The sequence below is a fragment of the Labrus bergylta genome, chromosome 1 (assembly GCF_963930695.1).
Source record: "Labrus bergylta chromosome 1, fLabBer1.1, whole genome shotgun sequence".
Taxonomy (NCBI): Eukaryota; Metazoa; Chordata; class Actinopteri; order Labriformes; family Labridae; genus Labrus; species Labrus bergylta.
The window spans coordinates 27657277-27679880 of NC_089195.1; the positions used below are offsets into that span (position 1 = coordinate 27657277).

The window sequence follows — 22604 nt, forward strand, 5'->3', positions numbered from 1 at the left end:
ATCCATTGTGGTAGACGCTGAGGTGATATTCAATAATGTCAGCTCACTACCAACTGCCAGTTCTTTTGCTGAAACTTTGGGGTCTGCTGCTTCCAGCTCTAATTTCTCTCTGAGTATAAACACATCGTCCATTGTCGTGACAAGTAAGACTTTAAAGTTATTACCAGGCTTCAGTGTAAGTTGGTTTACATGCGTTCTTTATTGAGCGTGTCAACCAATGTTTACATCTTTTTTAACAGATTATGTTGTTTGAGTTATCCCTGCATCAACATTAAATACAATTTAACATGTCAACTTTACAGCTGTGTTGGCACCAACTCAAGCTGCTACGACAATTCCATCTTCAACTCCTACCACTTCAATACCTCTAATTGTGACTTCATCGCAACTACATACGAGTTCACCAAAGCTTGGTTCAAGAACAACAACTGGAACGTCTCATTTGCCATCAAGAAGTACAAGTTCAGAAACAGCAACAACTGCATCACATGGAAGTACAACTTTTGCATCCTCAACTGAGACATCCAAACCCCTTGATACCACTTTAGTGCAACAGACCACAACACTGAAAGTCAGTGAAACATCAACTGTATTTCAAACCTCTCCACCAATTGTAACTTCGTCCCCTGCAAAGTCGACTGCAACACTTGTAAAGTCATCCCCAACACCAATATCATCAACTTTAGAGACAGTCAAGACAACGTCAGCACCAGTCAGTGTATCATCAGCAACTCAAACTTCCACTCCACTCACTACAAATCAAAAAGCAAAGAAAACAAGCTCACCAGCAGTCAACCAAACTTCATCGCAACTACATACGAGTTCACCAAAGCTTGGTTCAAATACAGCACCTGGAACGTCTCATTTGCCATCGAGAAGTACAAGTTCAGAAACAGCAACAACTTCATCACAAGGCAGTACAACTTTTGCATCCTCAACTGAGACATCCACACCCCTTGATACCACTTTAGTGCAACAGACCACAACACTGAAAGTCAGTGAAACATCAACGGTATTTCAAACCTCTCCACCACTTGTAACCTCGTCCCCTGTAACGTCGACTGCAACACTTGTAAAGTCATCCCCAACACCAATATCATCAACTTTAGAGACAGTCAAGACAACCGCAGCACCAGCCAGTGTATCATCATCAGCAGCTACTCAAACTTCAACTCCACTCAGTACAAATCAAGCAGCACAGAAGACAAGCTCACCAGCAGTCAACCCAACTTCATCACTACTGAGTACAAGTTCACAAAAGCCTGATTCAAGTGCAGCACCTGGAACGTCTCATTTGCCATCAAGAAGTACAAGTTCAGAAACAGCAACAACTGCATCGCAAGGCAGTACAACTTTTGCATCCTCAACTGAGACATCCACACCCCTTGATACCACTCCAGTGCAACAGACAACAACACTGAAAGTCAGTGAAACATCAACTGTATTTCAAACCTCTCCACCACTTGTAACTTCGTCCCCTGCAAAGTCGACTGCAACACTTGTAAAGTCATCCCCAACACCAATATCATTAACTTTAGAGACAGTCAAGATAACTTCAGCACCAGTCAGTGTATCATCAGCAACTCAAACTTCCACTCCACTCACTACAAATCAAGCAGCACAGAAAACAAGCTCACCAGCAGTCAACCCAACTTCATCACTACTTAGTACAAGTTCACAAAAGCCTGATTCAAGTGCAGCACCTGGAACGTCTCATTTGCCATCAAGAAGTACAAGTTCAGAAACAGTCAGTGTATCATCATCACCAACATCTCAAACTTTACCTGGCTTCCCAACTTCCTCATCACCAGTTTTAACCTCAAATGTTCCGTCAACTCTTCTTCAAAGTGGAACTTCACCAGCACCATCAATTGCAACAACTAATGCATTGGAAACAACTAAAACTGCATCACCACCTGAACCAAAAATTATCTTGCAATTCAAATTGCAGCAGAACTTTACAGCCCAGCTTGCAAATAAATCCTCACCAGAGTTCAAAGAATTGAAAAACAAAGTATCCACAGCAGTAAGTAATTTGGAGTCTTTTGTCATTTGAAGAATTTTTGTGAAACTATATACTGTTGCACTTTGTTAAGGGTATATTTCAATTCAATTGGTAATGAAACCTAGGTTAGGATCCAACTGGGTAGGGATTTTGGACAATACAGATCATATCACGTTCAATATAATCAGACAATTTACAGACTCACACATAAAATAAGAAATGCATTTCCTCTGACCTTTTTGCAATATTTTTCCCAAATTTGCCTTCAACAGCTCGACCAAGTATATTCAGCTAAATATGGAACTAGCTTCAACAGAACTGTGATCAACGGTTTCAGGTAAAGCATGTTGCTACAGATATGATTGCAAACTTTGATGTTACCTTTTATAAACTTTCAAAGTGTAAAATACCATTATAATTTGGTTGAACCTTTACTAATCTTAAGTAGAAGTCCAAATGTGGGCATGCTGTTAGCATTGAAGCTAAAGCGCTCCATATGAAACTCTGCACTTCACATTCAAATGAAACAGATATTCCTTTCTTGAATGTTTTTACTAGACTTTCAAATTAAGTGATTAACTCTTTAATAATATTTCATTACAGTCAAGGATCCATTGTGGTAGACGCTGAGGTGATATTCAATAATGTCAGCTCACTACCAACTGCCAGTTCTTTTGCTGAAACTTTGGGGTCTGCTGCTTCCAGCTCTAATTTCTCTCTGAGTATAAACACATCGTCCATTGTCGTGACAAGTAAGACTTTAAAGTTATTACCAGGCTTCAGTGTAAGTTGGTTTACATGCGTTCTTTATTGAGCGTGTCAACCAATGTTTACATCTTTTTTAACAGATTATGTTGTTTGAGTTATCCCTGCATCAACATTAAATACAATTTAACATGTCAACTTTACAGCTGTGTTGGCACCAACTCAAGCTGCTACGACAATTCCATCTTCAACTCCTACCACTTCAATACCTCTAATTGTGACTTCATCGCAACTACATACGAGTTCACCAAAGCTTGGTTCAAGAACAACAACTGGAACGTCTCATTTGCCATCAAGAAGTACAAGTTCAGAAACAGCAACAACTGCATCACATGGAAGTACAACTTTTGCATCCTCAACTGAGACATCCAAACCCCTTGATACCACTTTAGTGCAACAGACCACAACACTGAAAGTCAGTGAAACATCAACTGTATTTCAAACCTCTCCACCAATTGTAACTTCGTCCCCTGCAAAGTCGACTGCAACACTTGTAAAGTCATCCCCAACACCAATATCATCAACTTTAGAGACAGTCAAGACAACGTCAGCACCAGTCAGTGTATTATCAGCAACTCAAACTTCCACTCCACTCACTACAAATCAAAAAGCAAAGAAAACAAGCTCACCAGCAGTCAACCAAACTTCATCGCAACTACATACGAGTTCACCAAAGCTTGGTTCAAATACAGCACCTGGAACGTCTCATTTGCCATCGAGAAGTACAAGTTCAGAAACAGCAACAACTTCATCACAAGGCAGTACAACTTTTGCATCCTCAACTGAGACATCCACACCCCTTGATACCACTTTAGTGCAACAGACCACAACACTGAAAGTCAGTGAAACATCAACGGTATTTCAAACCTCTCCACCACTTGTAACCTCGTCCCCTGTAACGTCGACTGCAACACTTGTAAAGTCATCCCCAACACCAATATCATCAACTTTAGAGACAGTCAAGACAACCGCGGCACCAGCCAGTGTATCATCATCAGCAGCTACTCAAACTTCAACTCCACTCAGTACAAATCAAGCAGCACAGAAGACAAGCTCACCATCAGTCAACCCAACTTCATCACTACTGAGTACAAGTTCACAAAAGCCTGATTCAAGTGCAGCACCTGGAACGTCTCATTTGCCATCAAGAAGTACAAGTTCAGAAACAGCAACAACTGCATCGCAAGGCAGTACAACTTTTGCATCCTCAACTGAGACATCCACACCCCTTGATACCACTCCAGTGCAACAGACAACAACACTGAAAGTCAGTGAAACATCAACTGTATTTCAAACCTCTCCACCACTTGAAACTTCGTCCCCTGCAAAGTCGACTGCAACACTTGTAAAGTCATCCCCAACACCAATATCATTAACTTTAGAGACAGTCAAGATAACTTCAGCACCAGTCAGTGTATCATCAGCAACTCAAACTTCCACTCCACTCACTACAAATCAAGCAGCACAGAAAACAAGCTCACCAGCAGTCAACCCAACTTCATCGCAACTACATACGAGTTCACCAAAGCTTGGTTCAAATACAGCACCTGGAACGTCTCATTTGCCATCGAGAAGTACAAGTTCAGAAACAGCAACAACTTCATCACAAGGCAGTACAACTTTTGCATCCTCAACTGAGACATCCACACCCCTTGATACCACTTTAGTGCAACAGACCACAACACTGAAAGTCAGTGAAACATCAACGGTATTTCAAACCTCTCCACCACTTGTAACCTCGTCCCCTGTAACGTCGACTGCAACACTTGTAAAGTCATCCCCAACACCAATATCATCAACTTTAGAGACAGTCAAGACAACCGCGGCACCAGCCAGTGTATCATCATCAGCAGCTACTCAAACTTCAACTCCACTCAGTACAAATCAAGCAGCACAGAAGACAAGCTCACCATCAGTCAACCCAACTTCATCACTACTGAGTACAAGTTCACAAAAGCCTGATTCAAGTGCAGCACCTGGAACGTCTCATTTGCCATCAAGAAGTACAAGTTCAGAAACAGCAACAACTGCATCGCAAGGCAGTACAACTTTTGCATCCTCAACTGAGACATCCACACCCCTTGATACCACTCCAGTGCAACAGACAACAACACTGAAAGTCAGTGAAACATCAACTGTATTTCAAACCTCTCCACCACTTGAAACTTCGTCCCCTGCAAAGTCGACTGCAACACTTGTAAAGTCATCCCCAACACCAATATCATTAACTTTAGAGACAGTCAAGATAACTTCAGCACCAGTCAGTGTATCATCAGCAACTCAAACTTCCACTCCACTCACTACAAATCAAGCAGCACAGAAAACAAGCTCACCAGCAGTCAACCCAACTTCATCACTACTTAGTACAAGTTCACAAAAGCCTGATTCAAGTGCAGCACCTGGAACGTCTCATTTGCCATCAAGAAGTACAAGTTCAGAAACAGTCAGTGTATCATCATCACCAACATCTCAAACTTTACCTGGCTTCCCAACTTCCTCATCACCAGTTTTAACCTCAAATGTTCCGTCAACTCTTCTTCAAAGTGGAACTTCACCAGCACCATCAATTGCAACAACTAATGCATTGGAAACAACTAAAACTGCATCACCACCTGAACCAAAAATTATCTTGCAATTCAAATTGCAGCAGAACTTTACAGCCCAGCTTGCAAATAAATCCTCACCAGAGTTCAAAGAATTGAAAAACAAAGTATCCACAGCAGTAAGTAATTTGGAGTCTTTTGTCATTTGAAGAATTTTTGTGAAACTATATACTGTTGCACTTTGTTAAGGGTATATTTCAATTCAATTGGTAATGAAACCTAGGTTAGGATCCAACTGGGTAGGGATTTTGGACAATACAGATCATATCACGTTCAATATAATCAGACAATTTACAGACTCACACATAAAATAAGAAATGCATTTCCTCTGACCTTTTTGCAATATTTTTCCCAAATTTGCCTTCAACAGCTCGACCAAGTATATTCAGCTAAATATGGAACTAGCTTCAACAGAACTGTGATCAACGGTTTCAGGTAAAGCATGTTGCTACAGATATGATTGCAAACTTTGATGTTACCTTTTATAAACTTTCAAAGTGTAAAATACCATTATAATTTGGTTGAACCTTTACTAATCTTAAGTAGAAGTCCAAATGTGGGCATGCTGTTAGCATTGAAGCTAAAGCGCTCCATATGAAACTCTGCACTTCACATTCAAATGAAACAGATATTCCTTTCTTGAATGTTTTTACTAGACTTTCAAATTAAGTGATTAACTCTTTAATAATATTTCATTACAGTCAAGGATCCATTGTGGTAGACGCTGAGGTGATATTCAATAATGTCAGCTCACTACCAACTGCCAGTTCTTTTGCTGAAACTTTGGGGTCTGCTGCTTCCAGCTCTAATTTCTCTCTGAGTATAAACACATCGTCCATTGTCGTGACAAGTAAGACTTTAAAGTTATTACCAGGCTTCAGTGTAAGTTGGTTTACATGCGTTCTTTATTGAGCGTGTCAACCAATGTTTACATCTTTTTTAACAGATTATGTTGTTTGAGTTATCCCTGCATCAACATTAAATACAATTTAACATGTCAACTTTACAGCTGTGTTGGCACCAACTCAAGCTGCTACGACAATTCCATCTTCAACTCCTACCACTTCAATACCTCTAATTGTGACTTCATCGCAACTACATACGAGTTCACCAAAGCTTGGTTCAAGAACAACAACTGGAACGTCTCATTTGCCATCAAGAAGTACAAGTTCAGAAACAGCAACAACTGCATCACATGGAAGTACAACTTTTGCATCCTCAACTGAGACATCCAAACCCCTTGATACCACTTTAGTGCAACAGACCACAACACTGAAAGTCAGTGAAACATCAACTGTATTTCAAACCTCTCCACCAATTGTAACTTCATCCCCTGCAAAGTCGACTGCAACACTTGTAAAGTCATCCCCAACACCAATATCATCAACTTTAGAGACAGTCAAGACAACGTCAGCACCAGTCAGTGTATCATCAGCAACTCAAACTTCCACTCCACTCACTACAAATCAAAAAGCAAAGAAAACAAGCTCACCAGCAGTCAACCCAACTTCATCGCAACTACATACGAGTTCACCAAAGCTTGGTTCAAATACAGCACCTGGAACGTCTCATTTGCCATCGAGAAGTACAAGTTCAGAAACAGCAACAACTTCATCACAAGGCAGTACAACTTTTGCATCCTCAACTGAGACATCCACACCCCTTGATACCACTTTAGTGCAACAGACCACAACACTGAAAGTCAGTGAAACATCAACGGTATTTCAAACCTCTCCACCACTTGTAACCTCGTCCCCTGTAACGTCGACTGCAACACTTGTAAAGTCATCCCCAACACCAATATCATCAACTTTAGAGACAGTCAAGACAACCGCGGCACCAGCCAGTGTATCATCATCAGCAGCTACTCAAACTTCAACTCCACTCAGTACAAATCAAGCAGCACAGAAGACAAGCTCACCATCAGTCAACCCAACTTCATCACTACTGAGTACAAGTTCACAAAAGCCTGATTCAAGTGCAGCACCTGGAACGTCTCATTTGCCATCAAGAAGTACAAGTTCAGAAACAGCAACAACTGCATCGCAAGGCAGTACAACTTTTGCATCCTCAACTGAGACATCCACACCCCTTGATACCACTCCAGTGCAACAGACAACAACACTGAAAGTCAGTGAAACATCAACTGTATTTCAAACCTCTCCACCACTTGAAACTTCGTCCCCTGCAAAGTCGACTGCAACACTTGTAAAGTCATCCCCAACACCAATATCATTAACTTTAGAGACAGTCAAGATAACTTCAGCACCAGTCAGTGTATCATCAGCAACTCAAACTTCCACTCCACTCACTACAAATCAAGCAGCACAGAAAACAAGCTCACCAGCAGTCAACCCAACTTCATCACTACTTAGTACAAGTTCACAAAAGCCTGATTCAAGTGCAGCACCTGGAACGTCTCATTTGCCATCAAGAAGTACAAGTTCAGAAACAGTCAGTGTATCATCATCACCAACATCTCAAACTTTACCTGGCTTCCCAACTTCCTCATCACCAGTTTTAACCTCAAATGTTCCGTCAACTCTTCTTCAAAGTGGAACTTCACCAGCACCATCAATTGCAACAACTAATGCATTGGAAACAACTAAAACTGCATCACCACCTGAACCAAAAATTATCTTGCAATTCAAATTGCAGCAGAACTTTACAGCCCAGCTTGCAAATAAATCCTCACCAGAGTTCAAAGAATTGAAAAACAAAGTATCCACAGCAGTAAGTAATTTGGAGTCTTTTGTCATTTGAAGAATTTTTGTGAAACTATATACTGTTGCACTTTGTTAAGGGTATATTTCAATTCAATTGGTAATGAAACCTAGGTTAGGATCCAACTGGGTAGGGATTTTGGACAATACAGATCATATCACGTTCAATATAATCAGACAATTTACAGACTCACACATAAAATAAGAAATGCATTTCCTCTGACCTTTTTGCAATATTTTTCCCAAATTTGCCTTCAACAGCTCGACCAAGTATATTCAGCTAAATATGGAACTAGCTTCAACAGAACTGTGATCAACGGTTTCAGGTAAAGCATGTTGCTACAGATATGATTGCAAACTTTGATGTTACCTTTTATAAACTTTCAAAATGTAAAATATCATTATAATTTGGTTGAACCTTTACTAATCTTAAGTAGAAGTCCAAATGTGGGCATGCTGTTAGCATTGAAGCTAAAGCGCTCCATATGAAACTCTGCACTTCACATTCAAATGAAACAGATATTCCTTTCTTGAATGTTTTTACTAGACTTTCAAATTAAGTGATTAACTCTTTAATAATATTTCATTACAGTCAAGGATCCATTGTGGTAGACGCTGAGGTGATATTCAATAATGTCAGCTCACTACCAACTGCCAGTTCTTTTGCTGAAACTTTGGGGTCTGCTGCTTCCAGCTCTAATTTCTCTCTGAGTATAAACACATCGTCCATTGTCGTGACAAGTAAGACTTTAAAGTTATTACCAGGCTTCAGTGTAAGTTGGTTTACATGCGTTCTTTATTGAGCGTGTCAACCAATGTTTACATCTTTTTTTAACAGATTATGTTGTTTGAGTTATCCCTGCATCAACATTAAATACAATTTAACATGTCAACTTTACAGCTGTGTTGGCACCAACTCAAGCTGCTACGACAATTCCATCTTCAACTCCTACCACTTCAATACCTCTAATTGTGACTTCATCGCAACTACATACGAGTTCACCAAAGCTTGGTTCAAGAACAACAACTGGAACGTCTCATTTGCCATCAAGAAGTACAAGTTCAGAAACAGCAACAACTGCATCACATGGAAGTACAACTTTTGCATCCTCAACTGAGACATCCAAACCCCTTGATACCACTTTAGTGCAACAGACCACAACACTGAAAGTCAGTGAAACATCAACTGTATTTCAAACCTCTCCACCAATTGTAACTTCGTCCCCTGCAAAGTCGACTGCAACACTTGTAAAGTCATCCCCAACACCAATATCATCAACTTTAGAGACAGTCAAGACAACGTCAGCACCAGTCAGTGTATCATCAGCAACTCAAACTTCCACTCCACTCACTACAAATCAAAAAGCAAAGAAAACAAGCTCACCAGCAGTCAACCAAACTTCATCGCAACTACATACGAGTTCACCAAAGCTTGGTTCAAATACAGCACCTGGAACGTCTCATTTGCCATCGAGAAGTACAAGTTCAGAAACAGCAACAACTTCATCACAAGGCAGTACAACTTTTGCATCCTCAACTGAGACATCCACACCCCTTGATACCACTTTAGTGCAACAGACCACAACACTGAAAGTCAGTGAAACATCAACGGTATTTCAAACCTCTCCACCACTTGTAACCTCGTCCCCTGTAACGTCGACTGCAACACTTGTAAAGTCATCCCCAACACCAATATCATCAACTTTAGAGACAGTCAAGACAACCGCGGCACCAGCCAGTGTATCATCATCAGCAGCTACTCAAACTTCAACTCCACTCAGTACAAATCAAGCAGCACAGAAGACAAGCTCACCATCAGTCAACCCAACTTCATCACTACTGAGTACAAGTTCACAAAAGCCTGATTCAAGTGCAGCACCTGGAACGTCTCATTTGCCATCAAGAAGTACAAGTTCAGAAACAGCAACAACTGCATCGCAAGGCAGTACAACTTTTGCATCCTCAACTGAGACATCCACACCCCTTGATACCACTCCAGTGCAACAGACAACAACACTGAAAGTCAGTGAAACATCAACTGTATTTCAAACCTCTCCACCACTTGAAACTTCGTCCCCTGCAAAGTCGACTGCAACACTTGTAAAGTCATCCCCAACACCAATATCATTAACTTTAGAGACAGTCAAGATAACTTCAGCACCAGTCAGTGTATCATCAGCAACTCAAACTTCCACTCCACTCACTACAAATCAAGCAGCACAGAAAACAAGCTCACCAGCAGTCAACCCAACTTCATCACTACTTAGTACAAGTTCACAAAAGCCTGATTCAAGTGCAGCACCTGGAACGTCTCATTTGCCATCAAGAAGTACAAGTTCAGAAACAGTCAGTGTATCATCATCACCAACATCTCAAACTTTACCTGGCTTCCCAACTTCCTCATCACCAGTTTTAACCTCAAATGTTCCGTCAACTCTTCTTCAAAGTGGAACTTCACCAGCACCATCAATTGCAACAACTAATGCATTGGAAACAACTAAAACTGCATCACCACCTGAACCAAAAATTATCTTGCAATTCAAATTGCAGCAGAACTTTACAGCCCAGCTTGCAAATAAATCCTCACCAGAGTTCAAAGAATTGAAAAACAAAGTATCCACAGCAGTAAGTAATTTGGAGTCTTTTGTCATTTGAAGAATTTTTGTGAAACTATATACTGTTGCACTTTGTTAAGGGTATATTTCAATTCAATTGGTAATGAAACCTAGGTTAGGATCCAACTGGGTAGGGATTTTGGACAATACAGATCATATCACGTTCAATATAATCAGACAATTTACAGACTCACACATAAAATAAGAAATGCATTTCCTCTGACCTTTTTGCAATATTTTTCCCAAATTTGCCTTCAACAGCTCGACCAAGTATATTCAGCTAAATATGGAACTAGCTTCAACAGAACTGTGATCAACGGTTTCAGGTAAAGCATGTTGCTACAGATATGATTGCAAACTTTGATGTTACCTTTTATAAACTTTCAAAATGTAAAATATCATTATAATTTGGTTGAACCTTTACTAATCTTAAGTAGAAGTCCAAATGTGGGCATGCTGTTAGCATTGAAGCTAAAGCGCTCCATATGAAACTCTGCACTTCACATTCAAATGAAACAGATATTCCTTTCTTGAATGTTTTTACTAGACTTTCAAATTAAGTGATTAACTCTTTAATAATATTTCATTACAGTCAAGGATCCATTGTGGTAGACGCTGAGGTGATATTCAATAATGTCAGCTCACTACCAACTGCCAGTTCTTTTGCTGAAACTTTGGGGTCTGCTGCTTCCAGCTCTAATTTCTCTCTGAGTATAAACACATCGTCCATTGTCGTGACAAGTAAGACTTTAAAGTTATTACCAGGCTTCAGTGTAAGTTGGTTTACATGCGTTCTTTATTGAGCGTGTCAACCAATGTTTACATCTTTTTTTAACAGATTATGTTGTTTGAGTTATCCCTGCATCAACATTAAATACAATTTAACATGTCAACTTTACAGCTGTGTTGGCACCAACTCAAGCTGCTACGACAATTCCATCTTCAACTCCTACCACTTCAATACCTCTAATTGTGACTTCATCGCAACTACATACGAGTTCACCAAAGCTTGGTTCAAGAACAACAACTGGAACGTCTCATTTGCCATCAAGAAGTACAAGTTCAGAAACAGCAACAACTGCATCACATGGAAGTACAACTTTTGCATCCTCAACTGAGACATCCAAACCCCTTGATACCACTTTAGTGCAACAGACCACAACACTGAAAGTCAGTGAAACATCAACTGTATTTCAAACCTCTCCACCAATTGTAACTTCGTCCCCTGCAAAGTCGACTGCAACACTTGTAAAGTCATCCCCAACACCAATATCATCAACTTTAGAGACAGTCAAGACAACGTCAGCACCAGTCAGTGTATCATCAGCAACTCAAACTTCCACTCCACTCACTACAAATCAAAAAGCAAAGAAAACAAGCTCACCAGCAGTCAACCAAACTTCATCGCAACTACATACGAGTTCACCAAAGCTTGGTTCAAATACAGCACCTGGAACGTCTCATTTGCCATCGAGAAGTACAAGTTCAGAAACAGCAACAACTTCATCACAAGGCAGTACAACTTTTGCATCCTCAACTGAGACATCCACACCCCTTGATACCACTTTAGTGCAACAGACCACAACACTGAAAGTCAGTGAAACATCAACGGTATTTCAAACCTCTCCACCACTTGTAACCTCGTCCCCTGTAACGTCGACTGCAACACTTGTAAAGTCATCCCCAACACCAATATCATCAACTTTAGAGACAGTCAAGACAACCGCGGCACCAGCCAGTGTATCATCATCAGCAGCTACTCAAACTTCAACTCCACTCAGTACAAATCAAGCAGCACAGAAGACAAGCTCACCATCAGTCAACCCAACTTCATCACTACTGAGTACAAGTTCACAAAAGCCTGATTCAAGTGCAGCACCTGGAACGTCTCATTTGCCATCAAGAAGTACAAGTTCAGAAACAGCAACAACTGCATCGCAAGGCAGTACAACTTTTGCATCCTCAACTGAGACATCCACACCCCTTGATACCACTCCAGTGCAACAGACAACAACACTGAAAGTCAGTGAAACATCAACTGTATTTCAAACCTCTCCACCACTTGAAACTTCGTCCCCTGCAAAGTCGACTGCAACACTTGTAAAGTCATCCCCAACACCAATATCATTAACTTTAGAGACAGTCAAGATAACTTCAGCACCAGTCAGTGTATCATCAGCAACTCAAACTTCCACTCCACTCACTACAAATCAAGCAGCACAGAAAACAAGCTCACCAGCAGTCAACCCAACTTCATCACTACTTAGTACAAGTTCACAAAAGCCTGATTCAAGTGCAGCACCTGGAACGTCTCATTTGCCATCAAGAAGTACAAGTTCAGAAACAGTCAGTGTATCATCATCACCAACATCTCAAACTTTACCTGGCTTCCCAACTTCCTCATCACCAGTTTTAACCTCAAATGTTCCGTCAACTCTTCTTCAAAGTGGAACTTCACCAGCACCATCAATTGCAACAACTAATGCATTGGAAACAACTAAAACTGCATCACCACCTGAACCAAAAATTATCTTGCAATTCAAATTGCAGCAGAACTTTACAGCCCAGCTTGCAAATAAATCCTCACCAGAGTTCAAAGAATTGAAAAACAAAGTATCCACAGCAGTAAGTAATTTGGAGTCTTTTGTCATTTGAAGAATTTTTGTGAAACTATATACTGTTGCACTTTGTTAAGGGTATATTTCAATTCAATTGGTAATGAAACCTAGGTTAGGATCCAACTGGGTAGGGATTTTGGACAATACAGATCATATCACGTTCAATATAATCAGACAATTTACAGACTCACACATAAAATAAGAAATGCATTTCCTCTGACCTTTTTGCAATATTTTTCCCAAATTTGCCTTCAACAGCTCGACCAAGTATATTCAGCTAAATATGGAACTAGCTTCAACAGAACTGTGATCAACGGTTTCAGGTAAAGCATGTTGCTACAGATATGATTGCAAACTTTGATGTTACCTTTTATAAACTTTCAAAATGTAAAATATCATTATAATTTGGTTGAATCTTTACTAATCTTAAGTAGAAGTCCAAATGTGGGCATGCTGTTAGCATTGAAGCTAAAGCGCTCCATATGAAACTCTGCACTTCACATTCAAATGAAACAGATATTCCTTTCTTGAATGTTTTTACTAGACTTTCAAATTAAGTGATTAACTCTTTAATAATATTTCATTACAGTCAAGGATCCATTGTGGTAGACGCTGAGGTGATATTCAATAATGTCAGCTCACTACCAACTGCCAGTTCTTTTGCTGAAACTTTGGGGTCTGCTGCTTCCAGCTCTAATTTCTCTCTGAGTATAAACACATCGTCCATTGTCGTGACAAGTAAGACTTTAAAGTTATTACCAGGCTTCAGTGTAAGTTGGTTTACATGCGTTCTTTATTGAGCGTGTCAACCAATGTTTACATCTTTTTTAACAGATTATGTTGTTTGAGTTATCCCTGCATCAACATTAAATACAATTTAACATGTCAACTTTACAGCTGTGTTGGCACCAACTCAAGCTGCTACGACAATTCCATCTTCAACTCCTACCACTTCAATACCTCTAATTGTGACTTCATCGCAACTACATACGAGTTCACCAAAGCTTGGTTCAAGAACAACAACTGGAACGTCTCATTTGCCATCAAGAAGTACAAGTTCAGAAACAGCAACAACTGCATCACATGGAAGTACAACTTTTGCATCCTCAACTGAGACATCCAAACCCCTTGATACCACTTTAGTGCAACAGACCACAACACTGAAAGTCAGTGAAACATCAACTGTATTTCAAACCTCTCCACCAATTGTAACTTCGTCCCCTGCAAAGTCGACTGCAACACTTGTAAAGTCATCCCCAACACCAATATCATCAACTTTAGAGACAGTCAAGACAACGTCAGCACCAGTCAGTGTATCATCAGCAACTCAAACTTCCACTCCACTCACTACAAATCAAAAAGCAAAGAAAACAAGCTCACCAGCAGTCAACCAAACTTCATCGCAACTACATACGAGTTCACCAAAGCTTGGTTCAAATACAGCACCTGGAACGTCTCATTTGCCATCGAGAAGTACAAGTTCAGAAACAGCAACAACTTCATCACAAGGCAGTACAACTTTTGCATCCTCAACTGAGACATCCACACCCCTTGATACCACTTTAGTGCAACAGACCACAACACTGAAAGTCAGTGAAACATCAACGGTATTTCAAACCTCTCCACCACTTGTAACCTCGTCCCCTGTAACGTCGACTGCAACACTTGTAAAGTCATCCCCAACACCAATATCATCAACTTTAGAGACAGTCAAGACAACCGCGGCACCAGCCAGTGTATCATCATCAGCAGCTACTCAAACTTCAACTCCACTCAGTACAAATCAAGCAGCACAGAAGACAAGCTCACCATCAGTCAACCCAACTTCATCACTACTGAGTACAAGTTCACAAAAGCCTGATTCAAGTGCAGCACCTGGAACGTCTCATTTGCCATCAAGAAGTACAAGTTCAGAAACAGCAACAACTGCATCGCAAGGCAGTACAACTTTTGCATCCTCAACTGAGACATCCACACCCCTTGATACCACTCCAGTGCAACAGACAACAACACTGAAAGTCAGTGAAACATCAACTGTATTTCAAACCTCTCCACCACTTGAAACTTCGTCCCCTGCAAAGTCGACTGCAACACTTGTAAAGTCATCCCCAACACCAATATCATTAACTTTAGAGACAGTCAAGATAACTTCAGCACCAGTCAGTGTATCATCAGCAACTCAAACTTCCACTCCACTCACTACAAATCAAGCAGCACAGAAAACAAGCTCACCAGCAGTCAACCCAACTTCATCACTACTTAGTACAAGTTCACAAAAGCCTGATTCAAGTGCAGCACCTGGAACGTCTCATTTGCCATCAAGAAGTACAAGTTCAGAAACAGTCAGTGTATCATCATCACCAACATCTCAAACTTTACCTGGCTTCCCAACTTCCTCATCACCAGTTTTAACCTCAAATGTTCCGTCAACTCTTCTTCAAAGTGGAACTTCACCAGCACCATCAATTGCAACAACTAATGCATTGGAAACAACTAAAACTGCATCACCACCTGAACCAAAAATTATCTTGCAATTCAAATTGCAGCAGAACTTTACAGCCCAGCTTGCAAATAAATCCTCACCAGAGTTCAAAGAATTGAAAAACAAAGTATCCACAGCAGTAAGTAATTTGGAGTCTTTTGTCATTTGAAGAATTTTTGTGAAACTATATACTGTTGCACTTTGTTAAGGGTATATTTCAATTCAATTGGTAATGAAACCTAGGTTAGGATCCAACTGGGTAGGGATTTTGGACAATACAGATCATATCACGTTCAATATAATCAGACAATTTACAGACTCACACATAAAATAAGAAATGCATTTCCTCTGACCTTTTTGCAATATTTTTCCCAAATTTGCCTTCAACAGCTCGACCAAGTATATTCAGCTAAATATGGAACTAGCTTCAACAGAACTGTGATCAACGGTTTCAGGTAAAGCATGTTGCTACAGATATGATTGCAAACTTTGATGTTACCTTTTATAAACTTTCAAAATGTAAAATATCATTATAATTTGGTTGAATCTTTACTAATCTTAAGTAGAAGTCCAAATGTGGGCATGCTGTTAGCATTGAAGCTAAAGCGCTCCATATGAAACTCTGCACTTCACATTCAAATGAAACAGATATTCCTTTCTTGAATGTTTTTACTAGACTTTCAAATTAAGTGATTAACTCTTTAATAATATTTCATTACAGTCAAGGATCCATTGTGGTAGACGCTGAGGTGATATTCAATAATGTCAGCTCACTACCAACTGCCAGTTCTTTTGCTGAAACTTTGGGGTCTGCTGCTTCCAGCTCTAATTTCTCTCTGAGTATAAACACATCGTCCATTGTCGTGACAAGTAAGACTTTAAAGTTATTACCAGGCTTCAGTGTAAGTTGGTTTACATGCGTTCTTTATTGAGCGTGTCAACCAATGTTTACATCTTTTTTAACAGATTATGTTGTTTGAGTTATCCCTGCATCAACATTAAATACAATTTAACATGTCAACTTTACAGCTGTGTTGGCACCAACTCAAGCTGCTACGACAATTCCATCTTCAACTCCTACCACTTCAATACCTCTAATTGTGACTTCATCGCAACTACATACGAGTTCACCAAAGCTTGGTTCAAGAACAACAACTGGAACGTCTCATTTGCCATCAAGAAGTACAAGTTCAGAAACAGCAACAACTGCATCAAATGGAAGTACAACTTTTGCATCCTCAACTGAGACATCCAAACCCCTTGATACCACTTTAGTGCAACAGACCACAACACTGAAAGTCAGTGAAACATCAACTGTATTTCAAACCTCTCCACCAATTGTAACTTCGTCCCCTGCAAAGTCGACTGCAACACTTGTAAAGTCATCCCCAACACCAATATCATCAACTTTAGAGACAGTCAAGACAACGTCAGCACCAGTCAGTGTATCATCAGCAACTCAAACTTCCACTCCACTCACTACAAATCAAAAAGCAAAGAAAACAAGCTCACCAGCAGTCAACCCAACTTCATCGCAACTACATACGAGTTCACCAAAGCTTGGTTCAAATACAGCACCTGGAACGTCTCATTTGCCATCGAGAAGTACAAGTTCAGAAACAGCAACAACTTCATCACAAGGCAGTACAACTTTTGCATCCTCAACTGAGACATCCACACCCCTTGATACCACTTTAGTGCAACAGACCACAACACTGAAAGTCAGTGAAACATCAACGGTATTTCAAACCTCTCCACCACTTGTAACCTCGTCCCCTGTAACGTCGACTGCAACACTTGTAAAGTCATCCCCAACACCAATATCATCAACTTTAGAGACAGTCAAGACAACCGCGGCACCAGCCAGTGTATCATCATCAGCAGCTACTCAAACTTCAACTCCACTCAGTACAAATCAAGCAGCACAGAAGACAAGCTCACCATCAGTCAACCCAACTTCATCACTACTGAGTACAAGTTCACAAAAGCCTGATTCAAGTGCAGCACCTGGAACGTCTCATTTGCCATCAAGAAGTACAAGTTCAGAAACAGCAACAACTGCATCGCAAGGCAGTACAACTTTTGCATCCTCAACTGAGACATCCACACCCCTTGATAACACTCCAGTGCAACAGACAACAACACTGAAAGTCAGTGAAACATCAACTGTATTTCAAACCTCTCCAACACTTGAAACTTCGTCCCCTGCAAAGTCGACTGCAACACTTGTAAAGTCATCCCCAACACCAATATCATTAACTTTAGAGACAGTCAAGATAACTTCAGCACCAGTCAGTGTATCATCAGCAACTCAAACTTCCACTCCACTCACTACAAATCAAGCAGCACAGAAAACAAGCTCACCAGCAGTCAACCCAACTTCATCACTACTTAGTACAAGTTCACAAAAGCCTGATTCAAGTGCAGCACCTGGAATGTCTCATTTGCCATCAAGAAGTACAAGTTCAGAAACAGTCAGTGTATCATCATCACCAACATCTCAAACTTTACCTGGCTTCCCAACTTCCTCATCACCAGTTTTAACCTCAAATGTTCCGTCAACTCTTCTTCAAAGTGGAACTTCACCAGCACCATCAATTGCAACAACTACTGCATTGGAAACAACTAAAACTGCATCACCACCTGAACCAAAAATTATCTTGCAATTCAAATTGCAGCAGAACTTTACAGCCCAGCTTGCAAATAAATCCTCACCAGAGTTCAAAGAATTGAAAAACAAAGTATCCACAGCAGTAAGTAATTTGGAGTCTTTTGTCATTTGAAGAATTTTTGTGAAACTATATACTGTTGCACTTTGTTAAGGGTATATTTCAATTCAATTGGTAATGAAACCTAGGTTAGGATCCAACTGGGTAGGGATTTTGGACAATACAGATCATATCACGTTCAATATAATCAGACAATTTACAGACTCACACATAAAATAAGAAATGCATTTCCTCTGACCTTTTTGCAATATTTTTCCCAAATTTGCCTTCAACAGCTCGACCAAGTATATTCAGCTAAATATGGAACTAGCTTCAACAGAACTGTGATCAACGGTTTCAGGTAAAGCATGTTGCTACAGATATGATTGCAAACTTTGATGTTACCTTTTATAAACTTTCAAAATGTAAAATATCATTATAATTTGGTTGAATCTTTACTAATCTTAAGTAGAAGTCCAAATGTGGGCATGCTGTTAGCATTGAAGCTAAAGCGCTCCATATGAAACTCTGCACTTCACATTCAAATGAAACAGATATTCCTTTCTTGAATGTTTTTACTAGACTTTCAAATTAAGTGATTAACTCTTTAATAATATTTCATTACAGTCAAGGATCCATTGTGGTAGACGCTGAGGTGATATTCAATAATGTCAGCTCACTACCAACTGCCAGTTCTGTTGCTGAAACTTTGGGGTCTGCTGCTTCCAGCTCTAATTTCTCTCTGAGTATAAACACATCGTCCATTGTCGTGACAAGTAAGACTTTAAAGTTATTACCAGGCTTCAGTGTAAGTTGGTTTACATGCGTTCTTTATTGAGCGTGTCAACCAATGTTTACATCTTTTTTAACAGATTATGTTGTTTGAGTTATCCCTGCATCAACATTAAATACAATTTAACATGTCAACTTTACAGCTGTGTTGGCACCAACTCAAGCTGCTACGACAATTCCATCTTCAACTCCTACCACTTCAATACCTCTAATTGTGACTTCATCGCAACTACATACGAGTTCACCAAAGCTTGGTTCAAGAACAACAACTGGAACGTCTCATTTGCCATCAAGAAGTACAAGTTCAAAAACAGCAACAACTGCATCAAATGGAAGTACAACTTTTGCATCCTCAACTGAGACATCCAAACCCCTTGATACCACTTTAGTGCAACAGACCACAACACTGAAAGTCAGTGAAACATCAACTGTATTTCAAACCTCTCCACCAATTGTAACTTCGTCCCCTGCAAAGTCGACTGCAACACTTGTAAAGTCATCCCCAACACCAATATCATCAACTTTAGAGACAGTCAAGACAACGTCAGCACCAGTCAGTGTATCATCAGCAACTCAAACTTCCACTCCACTCACTACAAATCAAAAAGCAAAGAAAACAAGCTCACCAGCAGTCAACCCAACTTCATCGCAACTACATACGAGTTCACCAAAGCTTGGTTCAAATACAGCACCTGGAACGTCTCATTTGCCATCGAGAAGTACAAGTTCAGAAACAGCAACAACTTCATCACAAGGCAGTACAACTTTTGCATCCTCAACTGAGACATCCACACCCCTTGATACCACTTTAGTGCAACAGACCACAACACTGAAAGTCAGTGAAACATCAACGGTATTTCAAACCTCTCCACCACTTGTAACCTCGTCCCCTGTAACGTCGACTGCAACACTTGTAAAGTCATCCCCAACACCAATATCATCAACTTTAGAGACAGTCAAGACAACCGCGGCACCAGCCAGTGTATCATCATCAGCAGCTACTCAAACTTCAACTCCACTCAGTACAAATCAAGCAGCACAGAAGACAAGCTCACCATCAGTCAACCCAACTTCATCACTACTGAGTACAAGTTCACAAAAGCCTGATTCAAGTGCAGCACCTGGAACGTCTCATTTGCCATCAAGAAGTACAAGTTCAGAAACAGCAACAACTGCATCGCAAGGCAGTACAACTTTTGCATCCTCAACTGAGACATCCACACCCCTTGATAACACTCCAGTGCAACAGACAACAACACTGAAAGTCAGTGAAACATCAACTGTATTTCAAACCTCTCCAACACTTGAAACTTCGTCCCCTGCAAAGTCGACTGCAACACTTGTAAAGTCATCCCCAACACCAATATCATTAACTTTAGAGACAGTCAAGATAACTTCAGCACCAGTCAGTGTATCATCAGCAACTCAAACTTCCACTCCACTCACTACAAATCAAGCAGCACAGAAAACAAGCTCACCAGCAGTCAACCCAACTTCATCACTACTTAGTACAAGTTCACAAAAGCCTGATTCAAGTGCAGCACCTGGAATGTCTCATTTGCCATCAAGAAGTACAAGTTCAGAAACAGTCAGTGTATCATCATCACCAACATCTCAAACTTTACCTGGCTTCCCAACTTCCTCATCACCAGTTTTAACCTCAAATGTTCCGTCAACTCTTCTTCAAAGTGGAACTTCACCAGCACCATCAATTGCAACAACTACTGCATTGGAAACAACTAAAACTGCATCACCACCTGAACCAAAAATTATCTTGCAATTCAAATTGCAGCAGAACTTTACAGCCCAGCTTGCAAATAAATCCTCACCAGAGTTCAAAGAATTGAAAAACAAAGTATCCACAGCAGTAAGTAATTTGGAGTCTTTTGTCATTTGAAGAATTTTTGTGAAACTATATACTGTTGCACTTTGTTAAGGGTATATTTCAATTCAATTGGTAATGAAACCTAGGTTAGGATCCAACTGGGTAGGGATTTTGGACAATACAGATCATATCACGTTCAATATAATCAGACAATTTACAGACTCACACTTAAAATAAGAAATGCATTTCCTCTGACCTTTTTGCAATATTTTTCCCAAATTTGCCTTTAACAGCTCGACCAAGTATATTCAGCTAAATATGGAACTAGCTTCAACAGAACTGTGATCAACGGTTTCAGGTAAAGCATGTTGCTACAGATATGATTGCAAACTTTGATGTTACCTTTTATAAACTTTCAAAACGTAAAACATCATTATAATTTGGTTGAACCTTTACTAATCTTAAGTAGAAGTCCAAATGTGGGCATGCTGTTAGCATTGAAGCTAAAGCGCTCCATATGAAACTCTGCACTTCACATTCAAATGAAACAGATATTCCTTTCTTGAATGTTTTTACTAGACTTTCAAATTAAGTGATTAACTCTTTAATAATATTTCATTACAGTCAAGGATCCATTGTGGTAGACGCTGAGGTGATATTCAATAATGTCAGCTCACTACCAACTGCCAGTTCTTTTGCTGAAACTTTGGTGTCTGCTGCTTCCAGCTCTAATTTCTCTCTGAGTATAAACACATCGTCCATTGTCGTGACAAGTAAGACTTTAAAGTTATTACCAGGCTTCAGTGTAAGTTGGTTTACATGCGTTCTTTATTGAGCGTGTCAACCAATGTTTACATCTTTTTTAACAGATTATGTTGTTTGAGTTATCCCTGCATCAACATTAAATACAATTTAACATGTCAACTTTACAGCTGTGTTGGCACCAACTCAAGCTGCTACGACAATTCCATCTTCAACTCCTACCACTTCAATACCTCTAATTGTGACTTCATCGCAACTACATACGAGTTCACCAAAGCTTGGTTCAAGAACAACAACTGGAACGTCTCATTTGCCATCAAGAAGTACAAGTTCAGAAACAGCAACAACTGCATCGCAAGGCAGTACAACTTTTGCATCCTCAACTGAGACATCCACACCCCTTGATACCACTCCAGTGAAACAGACCACAACACTGAAAGTCAGTGAAACATCAACTGTATTTCAAACCTCTCCACCACTTGTAACCTCGTCCCCTGTAACGTCTACTGCAACACTTGTAAAGTCATCCCCAACACCAATATCATCAACTTTAGAGACAGTCAAGACAACCTTGGCACCAGTCAGTGTATCATCATCAGTGGCTACTCAAACTTCCACTCCAGTCACTACAAATCAAGCAGCACAGAAAACAAGCTCACCATCAGTCAACCCAACTTCATCACTACTTAGTACAAGTTCACAAAAG

The 22604-nt window shown here is 40.1% G+C and overlaps 1 protein-coding gene across 1 annotated transcript; it reads left to right on the forward strand.

Moving 5' to 3' along the window:
• The first annotated feature begins 2649 nt into the window (after positions 1-2649).
• LOC136178976 (uncharacterized) lies at positions 2650-22285 on the forward strand. The gene is made up of 23 exons (XM_065953571.1): positions 2650-2695; positions 2917-3795; positions 4101-4383; positions 4576-4710; positions 6383-6574; positions 6767-6997; positions 7190-7324; positions 8998-9189; positions 9382-9612; positions 9805-9939; positions 11613-11804; positions 11997-12227; positions 12420-12554; positions 14227-14418; positions 14611-14841; positions 15034-15168; positions 16841-17032; positions 17225-17455; positions 17648-17782; positions 19455-19646; positions 19839-20069; positions 20262-20396; positions 22069-22285. Exons 1-23 carry the CDS (start codon positions 2650-2652, stop codon positions 22283-22285), a joined length of 4908 nt encoding a protein of 1635 aa, XP_065809643.1.
• The last annotated feature ends 319 nt before the right edge of the window (positions 22286-22604 follow it).

Bases quoted from the DNA above. Each gene is read 5' to 3' on its own strand.
- LOC136178976 (XM_065953571.1), top strand. From the start codon at position 2,650: ATGTCAGCTCACTACCAACTGCCAGTTCTTTTGCTGAAACTTTGGG. The intron at 4,711-6,382 runs GTACAAGTTCAC...TCAACTTTACAG, and splicing joins CCCAACTTCATCACTACTGA to CTGTGTTGGCACCAACTCAA. The intron at 20,070-20,261 runs GTACAACTTTTG...CATCAACTTTAG, and splicing joins AACAACTTCATCACAAGGCA to AGACAGTCAAGACAACCGCG.